The sequence below is a fragment of the Ranitomeya imitator genome, chromosome 3 (assembly GCF_032444005.1).
Source record: "Ranitomeya imitator isolate aRanImi1 chromosome 3, aRanImi1.pri, whole genome shotgun sequence".
Taxonomy (NCBI): domain Eukaryota; kingdom Metazoa; phylum Chordata; class Amphibia; order Anura; family Dendrobatidae; genus Ranitomeya; species Ranitomeya imitator.
In genome coordinates, this window is record NC_091284.1 from 253,974,352 (window position 1) to 253,992,488 (window position 18,137).

Below are 18,137 nucleotides of genomic sequence, written 5' to 3' on the forward strand. Positions count from 1 at the left end.
TCTTCCCTCCGGTAGCGTCAGAAATGATTTGGTCTAGGTTTCTCCCCAAATAAACGAACCGCTTGGTAATGTAAAGAAGTCAGCGACTTTTTAGAAGCAGAATCTGCTCGCCAATCACGGAGCCATAAGGCCCTCCTGATGGAGATTGCATTTGCAGCCGCTTGCACTGCGCAATTAGCCGCATCTATGGAAGCGTTAACTACGAAATCTCCGGCCTGAGCTATCTGATTAGCTAGTCTGGCCGCCTCTGGGGGAAGATTACTGTCGTGGACGGTAGAGGTTAACACCTCTGCCCAGGCAACCATTGCCTTAGCCACCCAGGTAGTGGCAAAAGATGGAAGGAGAGCTGCTCCTGAGGCTTCAAAGACTGAGCGAGCCAGGTAGTCAATTTGACGGTCAGAAGGATTTTTGACTGATGAACCGTCGGATAGAGATAAGACTGTTTTGGATGAGAGTCGCGATACGGCAGGATCCACAGAAGGAGAGAGAAGCAACTCCTTCATCAGATCCTTGGAGAAAGGATATTTAGCTTCCGTGGCTTTTTGAGCCGTAAATCGCTTCTCCGGGTGTTCCCTGTGCTTTTGGACAATGTCCTGAAACTCAGGGTGATTAGCAAATATCTTTTGAACGCATTGAGTCTTTTTAAAAGACATGACGTGCTCCTGAGTGGATACAGATCCCTCGTCCACCATTAAGTGTTTTGTTGACTGCCTCAATAAGGGAGTCAAGTGTCTCCTGACCGATAGAGGAGTCCTGGGTTAAAGATTCCTCTGACTCGTATTCTGAGTCATGAACGCTGCGACCCTCGGGGGAGCGAGAAGATGAGCTGACAGATACTGAAGCTCGAGCATGGACGGGAGATGAGGGAAGGGTTCTTTTTCTGGCACCCTGAGATTCGGTACACCCCCTGTGGTCGGACAGCCCCGCACCAGCGCCAGATTCCGTCGCAGCCGACGAAGGCGAGTTCTGGCTTAAGGAGGACCCTCGGAAAGAGTCCGAAGCCTTGACCAAGGGATCCATAGAGCATGACAAGGACGCGGCCCACTCAGGAGGGTTAGGCTCGACGGGGTCAGTGGGGACATTGGAGGTGGAGGCAGAAGGCGGCTGCGCACAGGCCGGGTCACAGTTCTGGCACAAGGTGGTATTGTGGGCACGTGGCAACGCAGAATTGCAAGTGGCACATGAAGTAAAAAACACAGTGTGCTTTTTATTGACCTTTTAGCCTCTTTAGCTTGAGACAGTGTATGTCTATTCTCCAATAAACTGCGATAGCAGGGCTATGGGTGAAGAGAAGGGGTTAAGCTTTTCCCTATACAGTGGAGCAGCTTACCCATGGTCCTGTGCTGGTGTCCCCAGGGAGGAAGAGAGGGAAGTAGCGTTTTCGGCTGTATTTCCCTGCAGCAGTGGAGTCCCAAGATGGTGCCCGAGATTTGCAGGGCTCTTCTCGTTCAGAGCGAGAAGCGCCTGAGTAGTGGGCAGGGCTCTGGCGGTGGGTGGGATTTTTGAATTGCAGCCTAATCCGGCTGAAGAAGCCGGGGACTAAATTAGTGGAGCCGGCCGGCGGAGCGCGCCGGCGGCCACGATCGCTGCTGGCATCTAGCCAGCAGTACCTCTCCCCAGGGACCCAGACCGCATCTTCCCACGCCGGCAGCGTAAGGAAGAGTAGTACTCACCGAGGAGGAGCCACTTCCAGCTCAAACCGATCCTCCCTATGCCAGGGGATGGAGAGCATCTTGATGTGTGCTTGCCTTCTCAGGGGACTTACAGCTGTGCCTCCCGCAGGGGGCTTATGGCTACTAAATATTTTTATTTAAATTTCTCAGAAAACGCTGGACTCTTCCCATTCCTTTCTATGGGAAAATTACATTGCTGTTCATACGTTCAGCCTTTTGAGTGATTTTTTTCTTAGCTTCAGGTCTTCAAAAACATCAAATGGTTAAAATAAGCAGCCTGACCATTCTTCAGAGGATTTCTGCTATGAAGCCACTCAATACTTTATCACAGAAGGCAATGGCCAGGATAAAAGAAAATAAAACCGCCAGGGCGTATATCTGAGCTTTATGTAAGAAGTTTCACCTTTAAAGAAAAAAAACTTAGCATTCAAGTCACCTCTACTACATCTTTAGGCCGGGGCTATGTGGCAACTACTTTAGAGCTGTAGATACAATGGAGAAGATGCAGCCCACTCACATAGTGGTCACGGTCTGTGGCTAATGCGGTGTACGTGTGACAGGCTCAGCATGGCCAGGGGCACACACTGGTCGTGGTGTCTGCGTGACAAACTCAGCATGGCCGGGGGCACACACGGGTCATGGTCTGTGCGGTGTACGTGTGACAGGCTCAGCATGGCCGGGGGCACGCACTGGTCATGGTCTGTGTGGTGTGTGTGACAGGCTCAGCATGGCCGGGGGCACACACTGGTCATGGTCTGTGTGGTGTCCGTGTGACAGGCTCGTCATAGCCGGGGGCACGCACTGGTCATGGTCTGTGTGGTGTCCGTGTGACAGGCTCAGCATGGCCGGGGGCACGCACTGGTCATGGTCTGTGTGTGACAGGCTCAGCATGGCCAGGGGCACACACTGGTCATGGTCTGTGTGGTGTCCGTGTGACAGGCTCAGCATGGCCGGGGGCACGCACTGGTCATGGTCTGTGTGGTGTCCGTGTGACAGGCTCAGCATGGCCGGGGGCACACACTGGTCATGGTCTGTGTGGTGTCCGTGTGACAGGCTCAGCATGGCCAGGGGCACGCACTGGTCATGGTCTGTGTGGTGTCCATGTGACAGGCTCAGCATGGCCAGGGGCACGCACTGGTCATGGTCTGTGTGGTGTCCATGTGACAGGCTCAGCATGGCCCACTATACCTGTGCTCCCCACAGTGGTCCCGGCGGTGTGGTACGTCTCACAGTCCACGAAGAACGTCCCTTGCTTCTCCGCTCCCAGTTGCTCCAGCTTGCGGGTGAGGATTTCCACAGTCTGCTGGACACTCTTCCCTTCTGCTAATGGAACCTGTGCGACACTAAACGGGAACAGAAGCAGCATTCAGATCCGGCAACACAGAACATGGAGGATATAAGCGAGCACAGCCTCACCATGTCACCCCCATGATCTATCAGCAGACGCTACGGTGTATGGGCTCCTGTCTGTAAGCAATGCATGACGTCTGTAGTCACGTGTCTATATGGACGACTCGTCGCCCTGAAATGATGCACACGCGCTTGAGGGACCAACTTCCGGGTACTTTCGGTCGGTGGACGCCATGTTTCCGTGGTTTATCCTCACTAAAACAAAGCAGAGGCAGCTCCAACAAAATGGCCGCTCCATACACCATGGAAACGGAAGAGTCTTGGTTATTACGCATGCGCATTGCGCGGTGACCGGTGTCCTGCACGTGTGTAACGATGCCGAAACAGCGCAGCTCCCGGGGCGCGGGTCCTCGTCATGCGGCTCTGGCAGATCAGATCCTGCAGGAAGGATCGGTCAGACCCCCCACCAGGGTAAAGCGGCGGGGGCAAGGGGCTGAGAAGGCGCAGGATGATGACTACGTGGACGAGAAATTGTCTCGAAAGATCCTGGAGCAGGCCCGGATTCAGCAGGAGGAGCTGGAGGCCGAGCACGGGGCCGGCACCCTGCCCCCCAGAGAGAGGATGACGGTGCTGGGTAAGTGGAGGAGGCTGTGTGACCGAAGGATTCCACGGAGATATTGGCCGACAACAATCCACATGGAGTGAGGTGACCTTTCCCACTGCCACAGACGTGTCCGGGGAGATGCCGCGGCGTGTAAGAGGCTCATACGTATGGCGCCTGCACAGACTGTTAAACTGCGTGGCTCCTGTGGCATAACCAATAGCTGCCAGTGCAGAAGTGTGAGCGCTGATTGTCTGCAGGGCGCACGAGGCATAACCAATAGCTGCCAGTGCAGAAGTGTGAGCGCTGATTGTCTGCAGGGCGCACGAGGCATAACCAATAGCTGCCTGTGCAGAAGTGTGAGCGCTGATTGTCTGTGGGGCGCATGTGGCATAACCAATAGCTGCCAATGCAGAAGTGTGAGCGCTGATTGTCTGCAGGGCGCACGAGGCATAACCAATAGCTGCCTGTGCAGAAGTGTGAGTGCTGATTGTCTGCAGGGCGCACGTGGCATAACCAATAGCTGCCAGTGCAGAAGTGTGAGCGCTGATTGTCTGCAGGGCGCACGAGGCATAACCAATAGCTGCCTGTGCAGAAGTGTGAGCGCTGATTGTCTGTGGGGCGCATGTGGCATAACCAATAGCTGCCAATGCAGAAGTGTGAGCGCTGATTGTCTGCAGGGCGCACGAGGCATAACCAATAGCTGCCTGTGCAGAAGTGTGAGTGCTGATTGTCTGCAGGGCGCACGTGGCATAACCAATAGCTGCCAGTGCAGAAGTGTGAGCGCTGATTGTCTGCAGGGCGCACGAGGCATAACCAATAGCTGCCTGTGCAGAAGTGTGAGCGCTGATTGTCTGTGGGGCGCATGTGGCATAACCAATAGCTGCCAATGCAGAAGTGTGAGCGCTGATTGTCTGCAGGGCGCATGTGGCATAACCAATAGCTGCCAATGCAGAAGTGTGAGTGCTGATTGTCTGCAGGGCGCACGTGGCATAACCAATAGCTGTCAATGCAGAAGTGTGAGCGCTGATTGTCTGCAGGGCGCACGTGGCATAACCAATAGCTGTCAATGCAGAAGTGTGAGCGCTGATTGTCTGCAGGGCGCACGTGGCATAACCAATAGCTGCCAGTGCAGAAGTGTGAGTGCTGATTGTCTGCAGGGCGCACGTGACATAACCAATAGCTGCCAATGCAGAAGTGTGAGTGCTGATTGTCTGCAGGGCGCACGTGGCATAACCAATAGCTGCCAATGCAGAAGTGTGAGTGCTGATTGTCTGCAGGGCGCACGTGGCATAACCAATAGCTGTCAATGCAGAAGTGTGAGCGCTGATTGTCTGCAGGGCGCACGTGGCATAACCAATAGCTGCCAGTGCAGAAGTGTGAGCGCTGATTGTCTGCAGGGCGCACGAGGCATAACCAATAGCTGCCTGTGCAGAAGTGTGAGCGCTGATTGTCTGTGGGGCGCATGTGGCATAACCAATAGCTGCCAATGCAGAAGTGTGAGCGCTGATTGTCTGCAGGGCGCATGTGGCATAACCAATAGCTGCCAATGCAGAAGTGTGAGTGCTGATTGTCTGCAGGGCGCACGTGGCATAACCAATAGCTGCCAATGCAGAAGTGTGAGTGCTGATTGTCTGCAGGGCGCACGTGGCATAACCAATAGCTGTCAATGCAGAAGTGTGAGCGCTGATTGTCTGCAGGGCGCACGTGGCATAACCAATAGCTGCCAGTGCAGAAGTGTGAGTGCTGATTGTCTGCAGGGCGCACGTGGCATAACCAATAGCTGTCAATGCAGAAGTGTGAGCGCTGATTGTCTGCAGGGCGCACGTGGCATAACCAATAGCTGCCAGTGCAGAAGTGTGAGCGCTGATTGTCTGCAGGGCGCACGAGGCATAACCAATAGCTGCCAGTGCAGAAGTGTGAGCGCTGATTGTCTGTGGGGCTCGCACGGCATAACCAATAGCTGCCTGTGCAGAAGTGTGAACGCTGATTGTCTGCGGGGCTCGCACGCCATAACCAATAGCTGCCAGTGCAGAAGTGTGAGCGCTGATTGTCTGTGGGGCGCATGTGGCATAACCAATAGCTGCCAATGCAGAAGTGTGAGCGCTGATTGTCTGCAGGGCGCATGTGGCATAACCAATAGCTGCCAATGCAGAAGTGTGAGTGCTGATTGTCTGCAGGGCGCACGTGGCATAACCAATAGCTGCCAATGCAGAAGTGTGAGTGCTGATTGTCTGCAGGGCGCACGTGGCATAACCAATAGCTGTCAATGCAGAAGTGTGAGCGCTGATTGTCTGCAGGGCGCACGTGGCATAACCAATAGCTGCCAGTGCAGAAGTGTGAGCGCTGATTGTCTGCAGGGCGCACGAGGCATAACCAATAGCTGCCAGTGCAGAAGTGTGAGCGCTGATTGTCTGTGGGGCTCGCACGGCATAACCAATAGCTGCCTGTGCAGAAGTGTGAACGCTGATTGTCTGCGGGGCTCGCACGCCATAACCAATAGCTGCCAGTGCAGAAGTGTGAGCGCTGATTGTCTGTGGGGCTCGCACGGCATGATCAATAGCTGCCAATGCAGAAGTGTGAGCGCTGATTGTCTGCAGGGCGCATGTGGCATAACCAATAGCTGCCAATGCAGAAGTGTGAGTGCTGATTGTCTGCAGGGCGCACGTGGCATAACCAATAGCTGCCAATGCAGAAGTGTGAGTGCTGATTGTCTGCAGGGCGCACGTGGCATAACCAATAGCTGTCAATGCAGAAGTGTGAGCGCTGATTGTCTGCAGGGCGCACAAGGCATAACCGTGTCACTGGGGCTCTGGGAGATGTGGCGTTTGCACTGCTGGAACAGTGCTGTCTGGAAAGTGATTATCTGTTTTTAGTTTTACAAGGAGGGCTATGTAATTTAGAAAGACGTTGTCTAGGTAGTGCACCTGTCACTTGCTCAAAAAACTAGAGATAAAGGTGTGCAAAATAGAAGCTAAGTTTCCAACCACTGTGACCCCCACGAATCCCATGAACCGTGGCTCTGAAGCGCCCCTGTTGAATGTAGCGGATGTCGATCATGCATGCTGCCTTTCCACTCATTCTCAGGCGCGAGCCGCGATTTCTCTGCGCAGGCCCAAGACTTCTCCCGGCAATGTGGATGATCCAGGAGGCGTCTTCAATGCCAGTGGCAGCAGTAGGCCGGCGATCAGCAGCCGGGAGGAGGGATAGGGAACACAGAGAGGACACCTATCAAACCAGACCACAAGGATTAACATACAGTGCGGGTGAAGTTCACATGGTTATTGGGGGGTATACAGGGGGGTCGGGGGTTATATAAGCAGTTATGCAATGCAGCACAGACGCCGATTAAGGTGATGGTTTTAGTTGATATGACAAAGCTGGGGACAGGTTCCCTTTAATTGCCTTGTGATAATTCCTTAACATCCTTGATTCTGCTACTTTTTATTCCAATCTGCTCAGTTCTGGGTAATGCTCTTCATTTCGTGTTGACAGCAGTGACACTGACAGTTATCTGTAGTTCATATAGGAGAGAAAGTATTTACAGTTTCTGAGAGGGCAAATAAAATGGGCATTAGAAAAGGAGGAAAACGTGGAGGGGAAATAAGTTCAGATCTCACATCCAAATTTATGGTGGCTCAGTTAAAGGCCTACTTCTGGACAGCCTCTAAAGTGCTCAACATAATATGGGAAAAAAACAAATTGATACTCAGCGCCCTGACCTGAAGCATTACCGAGGTTGGCAATGAGATCCCTGGTTGTCTTGTGACTTTGATCAGCTGCAGCGCTCAGAATTCTGTTAGACAGATCTGTTCTGTCTGACTGAAGTATGATGGCAGCCGCTGATTGTGTGCAGTGGTCACTTGATGTCATTTAGGTGTCCGCTGGCGATTGACTGGCTTAAAAATGTCTCCTGCTTGCCGGCAATGTCACTGGAAATATTGCAGGAGTGGTGTGTGTCAGGGAGCGAAACATATGTGTTTTGTATCATGTGGAACTCTAAAGAGGGTTCTGTTGTTCATTAGGGGGCTTTAGTTTGTGAACCTTTTATTGCATATATAATTGGAAAGCATTTTTTTGGGCACAGAATACAAGAGCAAAGGCAATGACTCTGATTCTGAGGACGAAGAGTGGCCGAGCCTGGAGAAGGCTGCTCGTGTGGAGAAAGGGGGCTACAGTGAGGACGTGGAGGTGAATCCTGAGGATGAGGCGGCCATTGAGATGTTCATGAACAAAAATCCACCACTAAGGTAAAAGCTCCATTGTTCTGTATTTCCCATCAGACCGTGATAGTGTTGTGGGGTACGTCTCGCATGTGTGTGGGGTACGTCTCGCATGTGTGTGGGGTACGTCTCGCATGCGTGTGTGGGGTACGTCTCGCATGCGTGTGTGGGGTACGTCTCGCATGTGTGTGTGGGGTACGTCTCGCATGTGTGTGGGGGGTACGTCTCGCATGCGTGTGGGGGGTACGTCTCGCATGCGTGTGGGGTACATCTTGCATGCGTGTGTGGGGTACGTCTTGCATGCGTGTGTGGGGTACGTCTCGCATGCGTGTGTGGGGTACGTCTCGCATGCGTGTGTGGGGTACGTCTCGCATGCGTGTGTGGGGTACGTCTCGCATGCGTGTGTGGGGTACGTCTCGCATGCGTGTGTGGGGTACGTCTCGCATGCGTGTGTGGGGTACGTCTCGCATGCGTGTGTGGGGTACGTCTCGCATGCGTGTGTGGGGTACGTCTCGCATGCGTGTGTGGGGTACGTCTCGCATGCGTGTGTGGGGTACGTCTCGCATGCGTGTGTGGGGTACGTCTCGCATGCGTGTGTGGGGTACGTCTCGCATGCGTGTGTGGGGTACGTCTCGCATGCGTGTGTGGGGTACGTCTCGCATGCGTGTGTGGGGTACGTCTCGCATGCGTGTGTGGGGTACGTCTCGCATGCGTGTGTGGGGTACGTCTCGCATGCGTGTGTGGGGTACGTCTCGCATGCGTGTGTGGGGTACGTCTCGCATGCGTGTGTGGGGTACGTCTCGCATGCGTGTGTGGGGTACGTCTTGCATGCGTGTGTGGGGTACGTCTGGCATGCGTGTGTGGGGTACGTCTGGCATGCGTGTGTGGGGTACGTCTGGCATGCGTGTGTGGGGTACGTCTCGCATGCGTGTGTGGGGTACGTCTCGCATGCGTGTGTGGGGTACGTCTCGCATGCGTGTGTGGGGTACGTCTCGCATGCGTGTGTGGGGTACGTCTCGCATGCGTGTGTGGGGTACGTCTCGCATGCGTGTGTGGGGTACGTCTCGCATGCGTGTGTGGAGTCACCACACAGCTCTGTGCCGACTTGTGCAGCTTCTCAAGAAATGTGTTCTTCCCTTAGATTGTCATGTCCAGCTCTATGTGCTTTCCCCTTTGTCAGATCAGTTTTTTCAGGTTGATTGGCCCAGAAGTCTAGGTGCAGAAGTATCCGATGCAGTGCCAATGCCTCAGTCTTTTTTGCAGTATTTGTCTTGTAGTTCCTCAAATTTTCTCATAGTTATGTCTCCACCATTGATCCTCCGTTCCTCCTCACTGTTGGGAGAGAATGGAGCAGTATGGTTGTGCATAAGGCACCGCTGCTCTAGTCGTGTCAGAAGGACTGAGATCGCTGTGTAATAGACTGTCTCAAGTCACATAGACACAGAATAGAGCAGCCGTCATGCACAACCATGCCATTCCATTAAACTTCGGCGCCATGAGGAGTGATAGGGGATATGTGTATTTATAGAGGTAATGCCCCATGTGTGATAAACCCTTCTAATGACATCACATTGGGATCATCAATCTTTATGAATACCACTAAGACCATAGTTTCTTTGGACCTGTATTGTTCTTTTGATGGTCCCGGGACCTCCATCCTAAAGAGGACCGTTCACCATGTTGTTCATGTTAAATTGGCAACAGCATGATGAAGGGGCCGGAGAGCTGAATAAAACGTGTTTTGTTTTTTTTAATTATGGTGCTTGAACCGTCTAGGTTCAATGGCCAAAGTGGCTACCAAGTGGCCAAAGTGGTTACCAAGGTGCCGAATGTGCCAAAGTGGCTGCCAAGTGGCAAAAGTGGCTGCCAAGTGGCCAAAGTGGCTACCGAGGTGCTGAATGTGTTAAAGTGGCTACCAAGTGTTGCAGAAATACTGTATTCTAAACTTTATGGAGCATGAGATGCTAATTTCTGCTATAACCAAGGGAGTGTTAGCAGAGATTCTTCCCTAGGATTGTGTATTTTTCCTTGTATGACGTTTCCATTTCATAAAAAGGCAGCATCATTTTGGGTGGGCCATAAAAAAAAAATCAAAACACCCCCAGAGAAGGTCAGATCATGTTATTCTGCTCTGTCACTCCAGGACCCCAGGGAAGGCGAGCTGCACTGTAATGTCACTCCAGCTCCCCGGGAGACAAGGAGAGCTGATCTGTAATGTCACTCCAGCTCCCCGGGAGACGATGAGAGCTGATCTGTAATGTCACTCCAGGTCCCCAGGAGACGATGAGAGCTGTGCTGTAATGTCACTCCAGCTCCCCGGGAGACGATGAGAGCTGCGCTGTAATGTCACTCCAGCTCCCCGGGAGACGATGAGAGCTGCGCTGTAATGTCACTCCAGCTCCCCGGGAGACCATGAGAGCTCTGCTGTAATCTCACTCCAGCTCCCCGGGAGACGATGAGAGCTGCGCTGTAATGTCACTCCAGCTCCCCGGGAGACGATGAGAGCTGCGCTGTAATGTCACTCCAGCTCCCCGGGAGACGATGAGAGCTGCGCTGTAATGTCACTCCAGCTCCCCGGGAGACCATGAGAGCTCTGCTGTAATGCCACTCCAGCTCCCCGGGAGACGATGAGAGCTGCGCTGTAATGTCACTCCAGCTCCCCGGGAGACGATGAGAGCTCTGCTGTAATGTCACTCCAGCTCCCCGGGAGACGATGAGAGCTGATCTGTAATGTCACTCCAGCTCCCCGGGAGACCATGAGAGCTGCGCTGTAATGTCACTCCAGCTCCCCGGGAGACCATGAGAGCTCTGCTGTAATGTCACTCCAGCTCCCCGGGAGACGATGAGAGCTGCGCTGTAATGTCACTCCAGCTCCCCGGGAGACGATGAGAGCTGCGCTGTAATGTCACTCCAGCTCCCCGGGAGACGATGAGAGCTGCGCTGTAATGTCACTCCAGCTCCCCGGGAGACAAGGAGAGCTGATCTGTAATGTCACTCCAGCTCCCCGGGAGACGATGAGAGCTGATCTGTAATGTCACTCCAGGTCCCCGGGAGACGATGAGAGCTGCGCTGTAATGTCACTCCAGCTCCCCGGGAGACGATGAGAGCTGCGCTGTAATGTCACTCCAGCTCCCCGGGAGACGATGAGAGCTGCGCTGTAATGTCACTCCAGCTCCCCGGGAGACGATGAGAGCTGCGCTGTAATGTCACTCCAGGTCCCTGGGAGACGATGAGAGCTGCGCTGTAATGTCACTCCAGCTCCCCGGGAGACGATGAGAGCTGCGCTGTAATGTCACTCCAGCTCCCCGGGAGACGATGAGAGCTGCCCTGTAATGTCACTCCAGGTCCCCGGGAGACGATGAGAGCTGCGCTGTAATGTCACTCCAGCTCCCCGGGAGACCATGAGAGCTCTGCTGTAATGTCACTCCAGCTCCCCGGGAGACGAGGAGAGCTGCGCTGTAATGTCACTCCAGGTCCCTGGGAGACGATGAGAGCTGCGCTGTAATGTCACTACATACAGTGATGAATAATTCCCTGATACTTGGCATGTGACATGCTTCTCTGCATCTGTTTCAGAAGTTGTTACATTATTCTCTTATACCTGGGATGTGTAATAACATTCTCTCTCCTCTCTGTACTGACAGTTATCGTTAGGAGTGAGGAGATCTGTGTGATCAGGTTAGGGGTGTCAGTCTTACCATATTACAGTGAAAGCCTGTATCTGACCTTCTCTGGGGCGTTGGCTATTCTTTTCCTGTGTGACATTGTTTTATGATTCAGCAGTGTCATACAGGGAAAAAGTAAAGAATCTCTGCTGACATCCCCTTCGTTGAAGCAAAATTAGCATATTAGGCTTCAAGTGTAGAAACCAATATCTCTGCAAAGGAGAGTAGAAATAAATAATAATTATGTTTTAATAAGTTCTTCAGCCTAGCTATCATGCCATAGCCATTTCAACATGAAAACAGGGAATGTTCTCTTCCAATAGAATAGACGGTCTTTCTTTACAAGGATAATTTTCCCAGTCAGTTTATCTATTGGTTCCAGAATAAACCTTAAACCCACAGATGTCCATTGGCATCGGCCTCCACAGTCATTGTTGCATCGTTGTTAGCAATGGTGAAGAAATAGTCCACTACTGGCAAAACAGATACTGTGCGGATGCCTAGTGCATGGTCTCGTGTCTGCTTTGCTTCTGATATTGTACAGGTATGTCAGAAGTTTTGATTGGTGGCAGTCTGGGTGCGAGCCCTTCCAAAACAAAGGACGTATGTGCTTTAGGCTAGGCCTACGCGGTGACTTTGGCCATGACCAAGGTTTGCCCAGTCCGCTGCTACATCGCAGCACAATAGAAGTGCATGGGGTCCCAGGGTTACTGCAACAAGCAAATCGCAGGAAGTCCAACCTTGTCTGATTTCCAGTGACTTGCTTCTAGTTGCAGTCACAATGCCCTCAAGGTCGCAAAGCTAACTCATTCACTTGTATTGTACTGCGATGTAACAACAGCACCAAGCTGACCTTGGTTGTGAGACTAGTGTCGCCATGTAGACCTGTCATTATTGGTATTTTTCTTGATAACAATTGGTCTACGTGGGTACAAAATATGAGCATAACCTCTTTTTTGCAAAACAATGTAGGTAATCATCAATTTATCATTTCTGTTTTAGGCGAACACTTGCTGACATAATCATGGAAAAAATCACAGAGAAGCAAACAGAAGTAGAGTCGGCGATGTCGGAGGTTTCTGGAAGACCAATGGCACAACTTGACCCCAGAGTGTTAGAAGTCTACAAAGGCGTTAAAGAAGTATGGTGTACAGTTACATCCCGGCCGCTGTTTTGTGCCTCTTGTCAGTGCTGGCCACTTAATAACTATGAAGTAGTCTACAAATTTCATTAAATACTCCAGTGCTGCTTATCATTTACTACTGCTTCTGATCCCTGTTCTGCAAATCTATAGGCTGGCTTATTGCTAATACCTGCAACTAGCAAATGCTGTAATGTTTGTTTTTTTAAGAGAGTGCATGTTTTGTATATATAGGAATATATCCTAAAGAACATTTCCCCCCTTCCCCCCTTAAGGTGTTATCCACATACCGTAGTGGTAAGCTACCCAAAGCCTTCAAGATTGTGCCAGCTTTGGCAAACTGGGAGCAGATCCTGTACATTACTGAACCTGAATCCTGGACTGCTGCAGCCATGTACCAGGCTACGCGGTATGTAGCTGCGTTCTGTTAGGATTACATACGCCTTCTCTTTCCTAATAGTGCGTAGGTCTAAGCCTTCTGGTTTATTTTCTTCCCACCAGAATCTTTTCGTCTAACCTGACTGAGCGTATGGCGCAGCGTTTTTACAACTTGGTTCTGCTTCCGCGGGTGCGAGATGACATTGCGGAATACAAGCGTCTTAACTTCCATCTTTATATGGCTCTTAAAAAGGCACTTTTCAAGCCAGGTGCTTGGTTCAAAGGTAAATTTACTGTGCATTAAGAATGTTGTAAAATAGAGGCCCTCTTATTCTTAGGGTATGTTCACACGTTCAGGATTTCCATCCTTTTTTTTTCAGGACAGTTTTTTTTAAAAACTGCAGCTCTTGGCAGAAAACGCAGGTCCTTTTTTTGTCCTTTTTTGATGCGTTTTTTGATGCGTTTTTTTGATGCGTTTTTTTATCCTTTTTTTATGCAGTTTTCTATGCAGAGACTGTGTGTTTCCTAGGAAGCTTTTTAGGGCTAAAATGGCTGAAAATACCCTACCCCTAACCCTAACCCTAACCCTACCCCTAACCCTACCCCTAACCCTACCCCTAACCCTACCCCTAACCCTAACCCTACCCCTAACCCTACCCCTACCCCTATTCTAACCTTAGTGAAAAAAAAAAAAAAAACATTCTTAATTTTTTTATTGTCCCTACCAATGGGGGTGACAAAGTGGGGGGGGTGTCATTTACTATTTTTTTATTTTGATCACTGAGATAGGTTATATCTCAGTGATCAAAATGCACTTTGGAGCGAATCTGCCGGCCGGCAGATTCGGCGGGCGCACTGCGCATGCGCCCACCATTTTGCAAGATGGCGGCGCCCAGGGAGAAGACGGCCGGACGGACACCGGGACGCCGGGTAAGTATAAGGGGGGGAGATTAGGGCACAGGGGGGGCATCGGAGCACTGGGGGGGGGCATCGGAGCACGGGGGGGGGGCATCGGAGCACGGGGGGGCGGGATCGGAGCACGGGGGGGCAGCCACACTCCGCCCACGCACTTCCGCCCGCTCCCCCGCACTTCCTGCTGCAGCGGTTCTGCACATCAAATCGCAGTAAAACCCGCAGATATATTTTTGATCTGCGGGTTTTACTGCGATTTTGACCTCACAATGGAGGTCTATGGGTGCAGAACCGCTGTGGTTCAGGAAAAAGAAGTGACATGCTCCTTCTTTTTTGCCGCAGCTATTCTGCGCGGCTTTTTAAACGAAATTACGGATCATGTGCACAGCAGTGACTGTTTTCCATAGGGTTACATTGTTATGTACCCTGCATGGAAAACAGCTGCGGAACCGCAGCGGCAAAACCGCTGCGGTTCCGCAGTAAAAAACGCACTGTGTGAACATGGCCTTAGAGATTTTAGCTTTTTTCTGGGGGGGGGGTTTGTGGTAATGAAGCCATTTTTATTTTTTTCATTTCTGAATTGGCTTGTCAAAATACAGTGACCTTATTTATAAAGTGAAAGTTTTACCTTTCTTTTCTGATGGTAAACCGCACTTAATGCGACAGATGAAAGAAAATGATGTGCCCTGATCGATGTATACTGGATCTCCCAGTGCCCATAGGCTGCCATGGTCCTCTGCCGCACAAGTTGTGTTTAGACAGAACGATGAGGCACCAAGAACGTTGATCTTTTGTTCTGATATATGATGGCAGGCTGTTTACACATCATGATGATTGTGAAACAAGCGGTTGTAACCCCTTTACCCCTCCGAGCCTGTTTTCACCTTCCTGACCAGGCCAATTTTTACAATTCTGACCACTTTCCCTTTATGAGGTTATAACTCTGGAACGCTTCAACGGATCCCACTGATTCTGAGATTGTTTTTTCATGACATATTGTACTTCATGATAGTGGTAAATTTTCTTTGATATGACTTGTGATAATTTGTGAAAACAAATCAGAAATTTGGTGAAAATGTGGAAAATTTAGCAATTTTCAAACTTTTACTTTTTATGCCCTTAAATCATAGTCATATCACACAAAATAGCCAATAAATAACATTTCCCACATGTCTACCTTACATCAGCACAATTTTTGACTTTAGTTGCGGGGGGAATCGAAACTCCACTTGATGACGAACCCCGGTGCCCTGCTGTTCAAAACAGCGATCACCGCGACTGCAGTCGTGGTGCCACATTTTGGTCATGACTTAACCATACGTCCAGGGTTATTAAGTACTTACCAACCATGATGTACTGGGTACGTCCATGGTTGGGATGGGGTTAACAATGCTCCTTTACTATTATCTTGCAGTGTAAATGTCCCTTTACAATGATGATAGTCTTGACCTTAGACCACAGCTAATAATCACGTTCTTCTGGAAAAATGACATGCACAACTGAAAGAGAATCTTACAGTTGTATTAGTTTGGAGACGCTGCAATGTTTTCTATTACAGTTTATGCAATGGCTACATTGGTGTTTACATTCAGTTCATGGTCAAACTTTGCCACATACCAACTTTTTATGGCATATTGGCAGGCTGGAAAAAGATGTATGATTGTATATATCACTGGTCACATTACAGCCACTGATTATCTGCTCCTCTTGGTCTAGGAATCCTCATACCTCTTTGTGAATCTGGAACTTGTACCCTGAGAGAAGCTGTGATTATTGGAAGTATCCTGACTAAATGCTCTATTCCTGTTCTTCACTCAAGGTACAGTCTTTTTCTCCCCAGTGCACGTTTCTGGTTAATGGTTTTATTTTACTTCTTTGATAGCTATCTAACAACGTGTCTTCATTATCCTTAAAGGGAACATGTTACCAGTTTTTCCCAACATAAACTATTGTCTATTTTCCTGCATTTTAGTAAGATATAGAGGTTTCCAATCCCCTCTGCACTGTGCAAAACATCTTTTATCTCCTCAAATGGTGCGGTCCGGCTGGCGACGCTGGTCTTGCTCAGCGCCTCCTCTTCCCACAATCGCCGTCCCCCTGGCCTTCATGTGTATGATGCCTCCTATGTCATCTACAGTGTCCTCCAATCATGCTCTTGCGCAGGCGCACTTGGCTCTACAATGGTGAGCCAGAGCAGAGTACTGTCATGGGCATTCAGCGGGAAGGGCCGAAGAGCGCTGATTAGCCAGAAATAAAGCCGGCACTTGCGTGTTACAGTACTTTGCTCTGCTGCCATAGATATCTGGTAGATCCTATATTTTTTTTTTAGTTTAATACTTCTTGAACTTGCTGCAGATTGATGTGGGTTCGGGTCCCAAAACACAATTGTGAGGTCAAAAGCCTGCTCAACTAACAATTGGGGGTTCTCACTACTCCGGTCAGGCTGCAGCAGTCATGTGGTTGTTTTTTGTTTTTCTTTTTGTATTCAACATTTTTATGCAAACTATAAATTGACTCAATTAGCAATGGGGGAAAAAAAAAATAATACAATGATAGTATAACTACAGTGTTTGTGACTGCTGTCAACAGTCACTGGACTCTGCCAATTAAGGCAGAATGAGCCACTGAATCCAGTGAGTGACTGCAGCGGTCTCATGTTCTATAGTCGTGATATCACTGCTTCAGCTTGTCAAAGTGGAGAGGCCGTGCTGGATCTGGGGAGGTAAGTATTAATAACTGCAACCCTATATTAAGAAATAAAATATTCCCTTATGACCCCTTTTTAAGAGGATTTGACACCTGATTTATTAAAAGAAATTAATCACAGAACTGTTCAAATCCGTTTTTTTTCTTCTGTTTTTCTAACTTGTTTTGCTCCATATTTTGTGTTCCAGTGCTGCTATGCTGAAGATTGCAGAACTGACATATAATGGAGCAAACAGTATCTTCCTTCGGCTTCTGATAGATAAGAAGTATGCTCTTCCTTTCCGGGTTTTGGACGCTCTTGTCTTCCACTTCTTGGCGTTTCGCTCGGATCGTAGAGAACTCCCAGTACTTTGGCATCAAAGTTTTCTTGTGCTCTGCCAGCGATACAAGGAAGATATGTCCTCGGAGCAGAAAGAGGCCTTACTGGAACTACTGCGTATTCACAGCCACCCACAGATCTCCAATGAAATCCGCAGAGAGTTGGTCAATTCTAAGTCTAGAGATGTGGAGAGTGCCACACCTGTGGGCATGGACTGATTGCAGAGGATGGAGATCAATTAACTGTGGTCCTGAAGAATAAGAGAGAGAACCGCTACATATATACATTTCTGAAAAAACTACAGCGCTTGAATGGAAATCTGTGTAACAAACTGGCATTGGGAAACCAGACGTTGCTTGAAGTATTTATTGTTTTGATTTTATAAAGCCACATTTACCAAAATGTACAGCTTTGTGCCCATATCTTAGTTTTCTCAAGAATTCAGTTGATTGATCAAATGGATAAGTAATAACTTTGACATTCTCCATTTTAGAGCGATTTGTATGCGACAGCTGCTTCTATATTTTGGTGCATTTATGACAGTAAATATATGTTTGGTTATTGTGTCGTTATATATCTTTGGAAAGAAAGCAACGTAAAGCGATATTGTAAGGAAGGTTGTAGAAAATTTAGGGGTTTTTTTTTCCCCCGAATCATTTTAATTAAACAAAGCTTTGCCACTTTGCAACACACAAACAAATACAGAAAATAAGAACATTGAGCTATCAAGAGATTTCACATGTGGCCATATTTCCATAGTACATTTCTTTATCGCCTCTCATTGGGGGACACAGGAACCATGGGTGTATGCTGCTGCCACTAGGAGGCTGACACTATACATACAAATAAAAAAGTTAGCTCCTCCTCTGCAGTGTACACCCCACCGACTGGCATTATACTCTTCAGTTTAGCTTAGTGTCAGTAGGAGGTGGACACGGGTCTTTCTTTAGACCCTTATCTACCTCAATGTGCGTCGTTTTTCTTTCAGGTTTCCGGAAGGGATACAGGGTGAACAGTCACACCTGTAGTCCCACAATACGGACTATGAGTATGGCGTGTACTGCCACCCCGTATCCTCATAGATCCCTCTCCAGGACCAAGAGCCTAGCACACAAGCGTGCTTAGAAGTCCGGTCCTGGCTCCGTCCCCCACCCACTCGCCCACCAGAG

The 18,137-nt window shown here is 49.7% G+C and overlaps 2 protein-coding genes across 3 annotated transcripts in view; one reads left to right on the forward strand and one right to left on the reverse strand.

Moving 5' to 3' along the window:
• MED20 (mediator complex subunit 20) overlaps positions 1 to 3,203 on the reverse strand; it is a 54,763-nt gene extending 51,560 nt beyond the window's left edge. The window contains exons 1-2 of one of the 2 annotated variants that reach the window (XM_069756392.1): positions 3,090 to 3,203; positions 2,862 to 3,016 (exon numbers count right to left, since the gene is read on the reverse strand). In XM_069756392.1, the coding sequence (XP_069612493.1) occupies positions 2,862 to 3,016; positions 3,090 to 3,103 (169 nt within the window). In that variant the 5' untranslated portion in view covers positions 3,104 to 3,203. Of the gene's footprint in view, positions 1 to 2,861 lie in introns of both variants that reach the window. The other variant, XM_069756391.1, reaches the window with a different exon arrangement.
• Positions 3,204 to 3,364: 161 nt separating this feature from the next.
• BYSL (bystin like) lies at positions 3,365 to 17,529 on the forward strand. The gene is made up of 7 exons (XM_069756390.1): positions 3,365 to 3,657; positions 7,712 to 7,874; positions 12,515 to 12,653; positions 12,929 to 13,062; positions 13,155 to 13,315; positions 15,660 to 15,762; positions 16,838 to 17,529. The coding sequence occupies exons 1-7, from the start codon at positions 3,399 to 3,401 to the stop codon at positions 17,184 to 17,186; spliced, it is 1,308 nt and encodes a 435-aa protein (XP_069612491.1). The 5' UTR covers positions 3,365 to 3,398; the 3' UTR covers positions 17,187 to 17,529.
• Positions 17,530 to 18,137: the final 608 nt, after the last annotated feature.

Excerpts from the sequence above, each read along its gene's own strand:
- BYSL (XM_069756390.1), top strand. The coding sequence starts at position 3,399 with ATGCCGAAACAGCGCAGCTCCCGGGGCGCGGGTCCTCGTCATGCGGCT. Across the intron at positions 3,658-7,711 it reads AGAGAGGATGACGGTGCTGG|AATACAAGAGCAAAGGCAAT; the intron begins GTAAGTGGAGGA and ends TTTTGGGCACAG. Across the intron at positions 12,654-12,928 it reads TCTACAAAGGCGTTAAAGAA|GTGTTATCCACATACCGTAG; the intron begins GTATGGTGTACA and ends TCCCCCCTTAAG.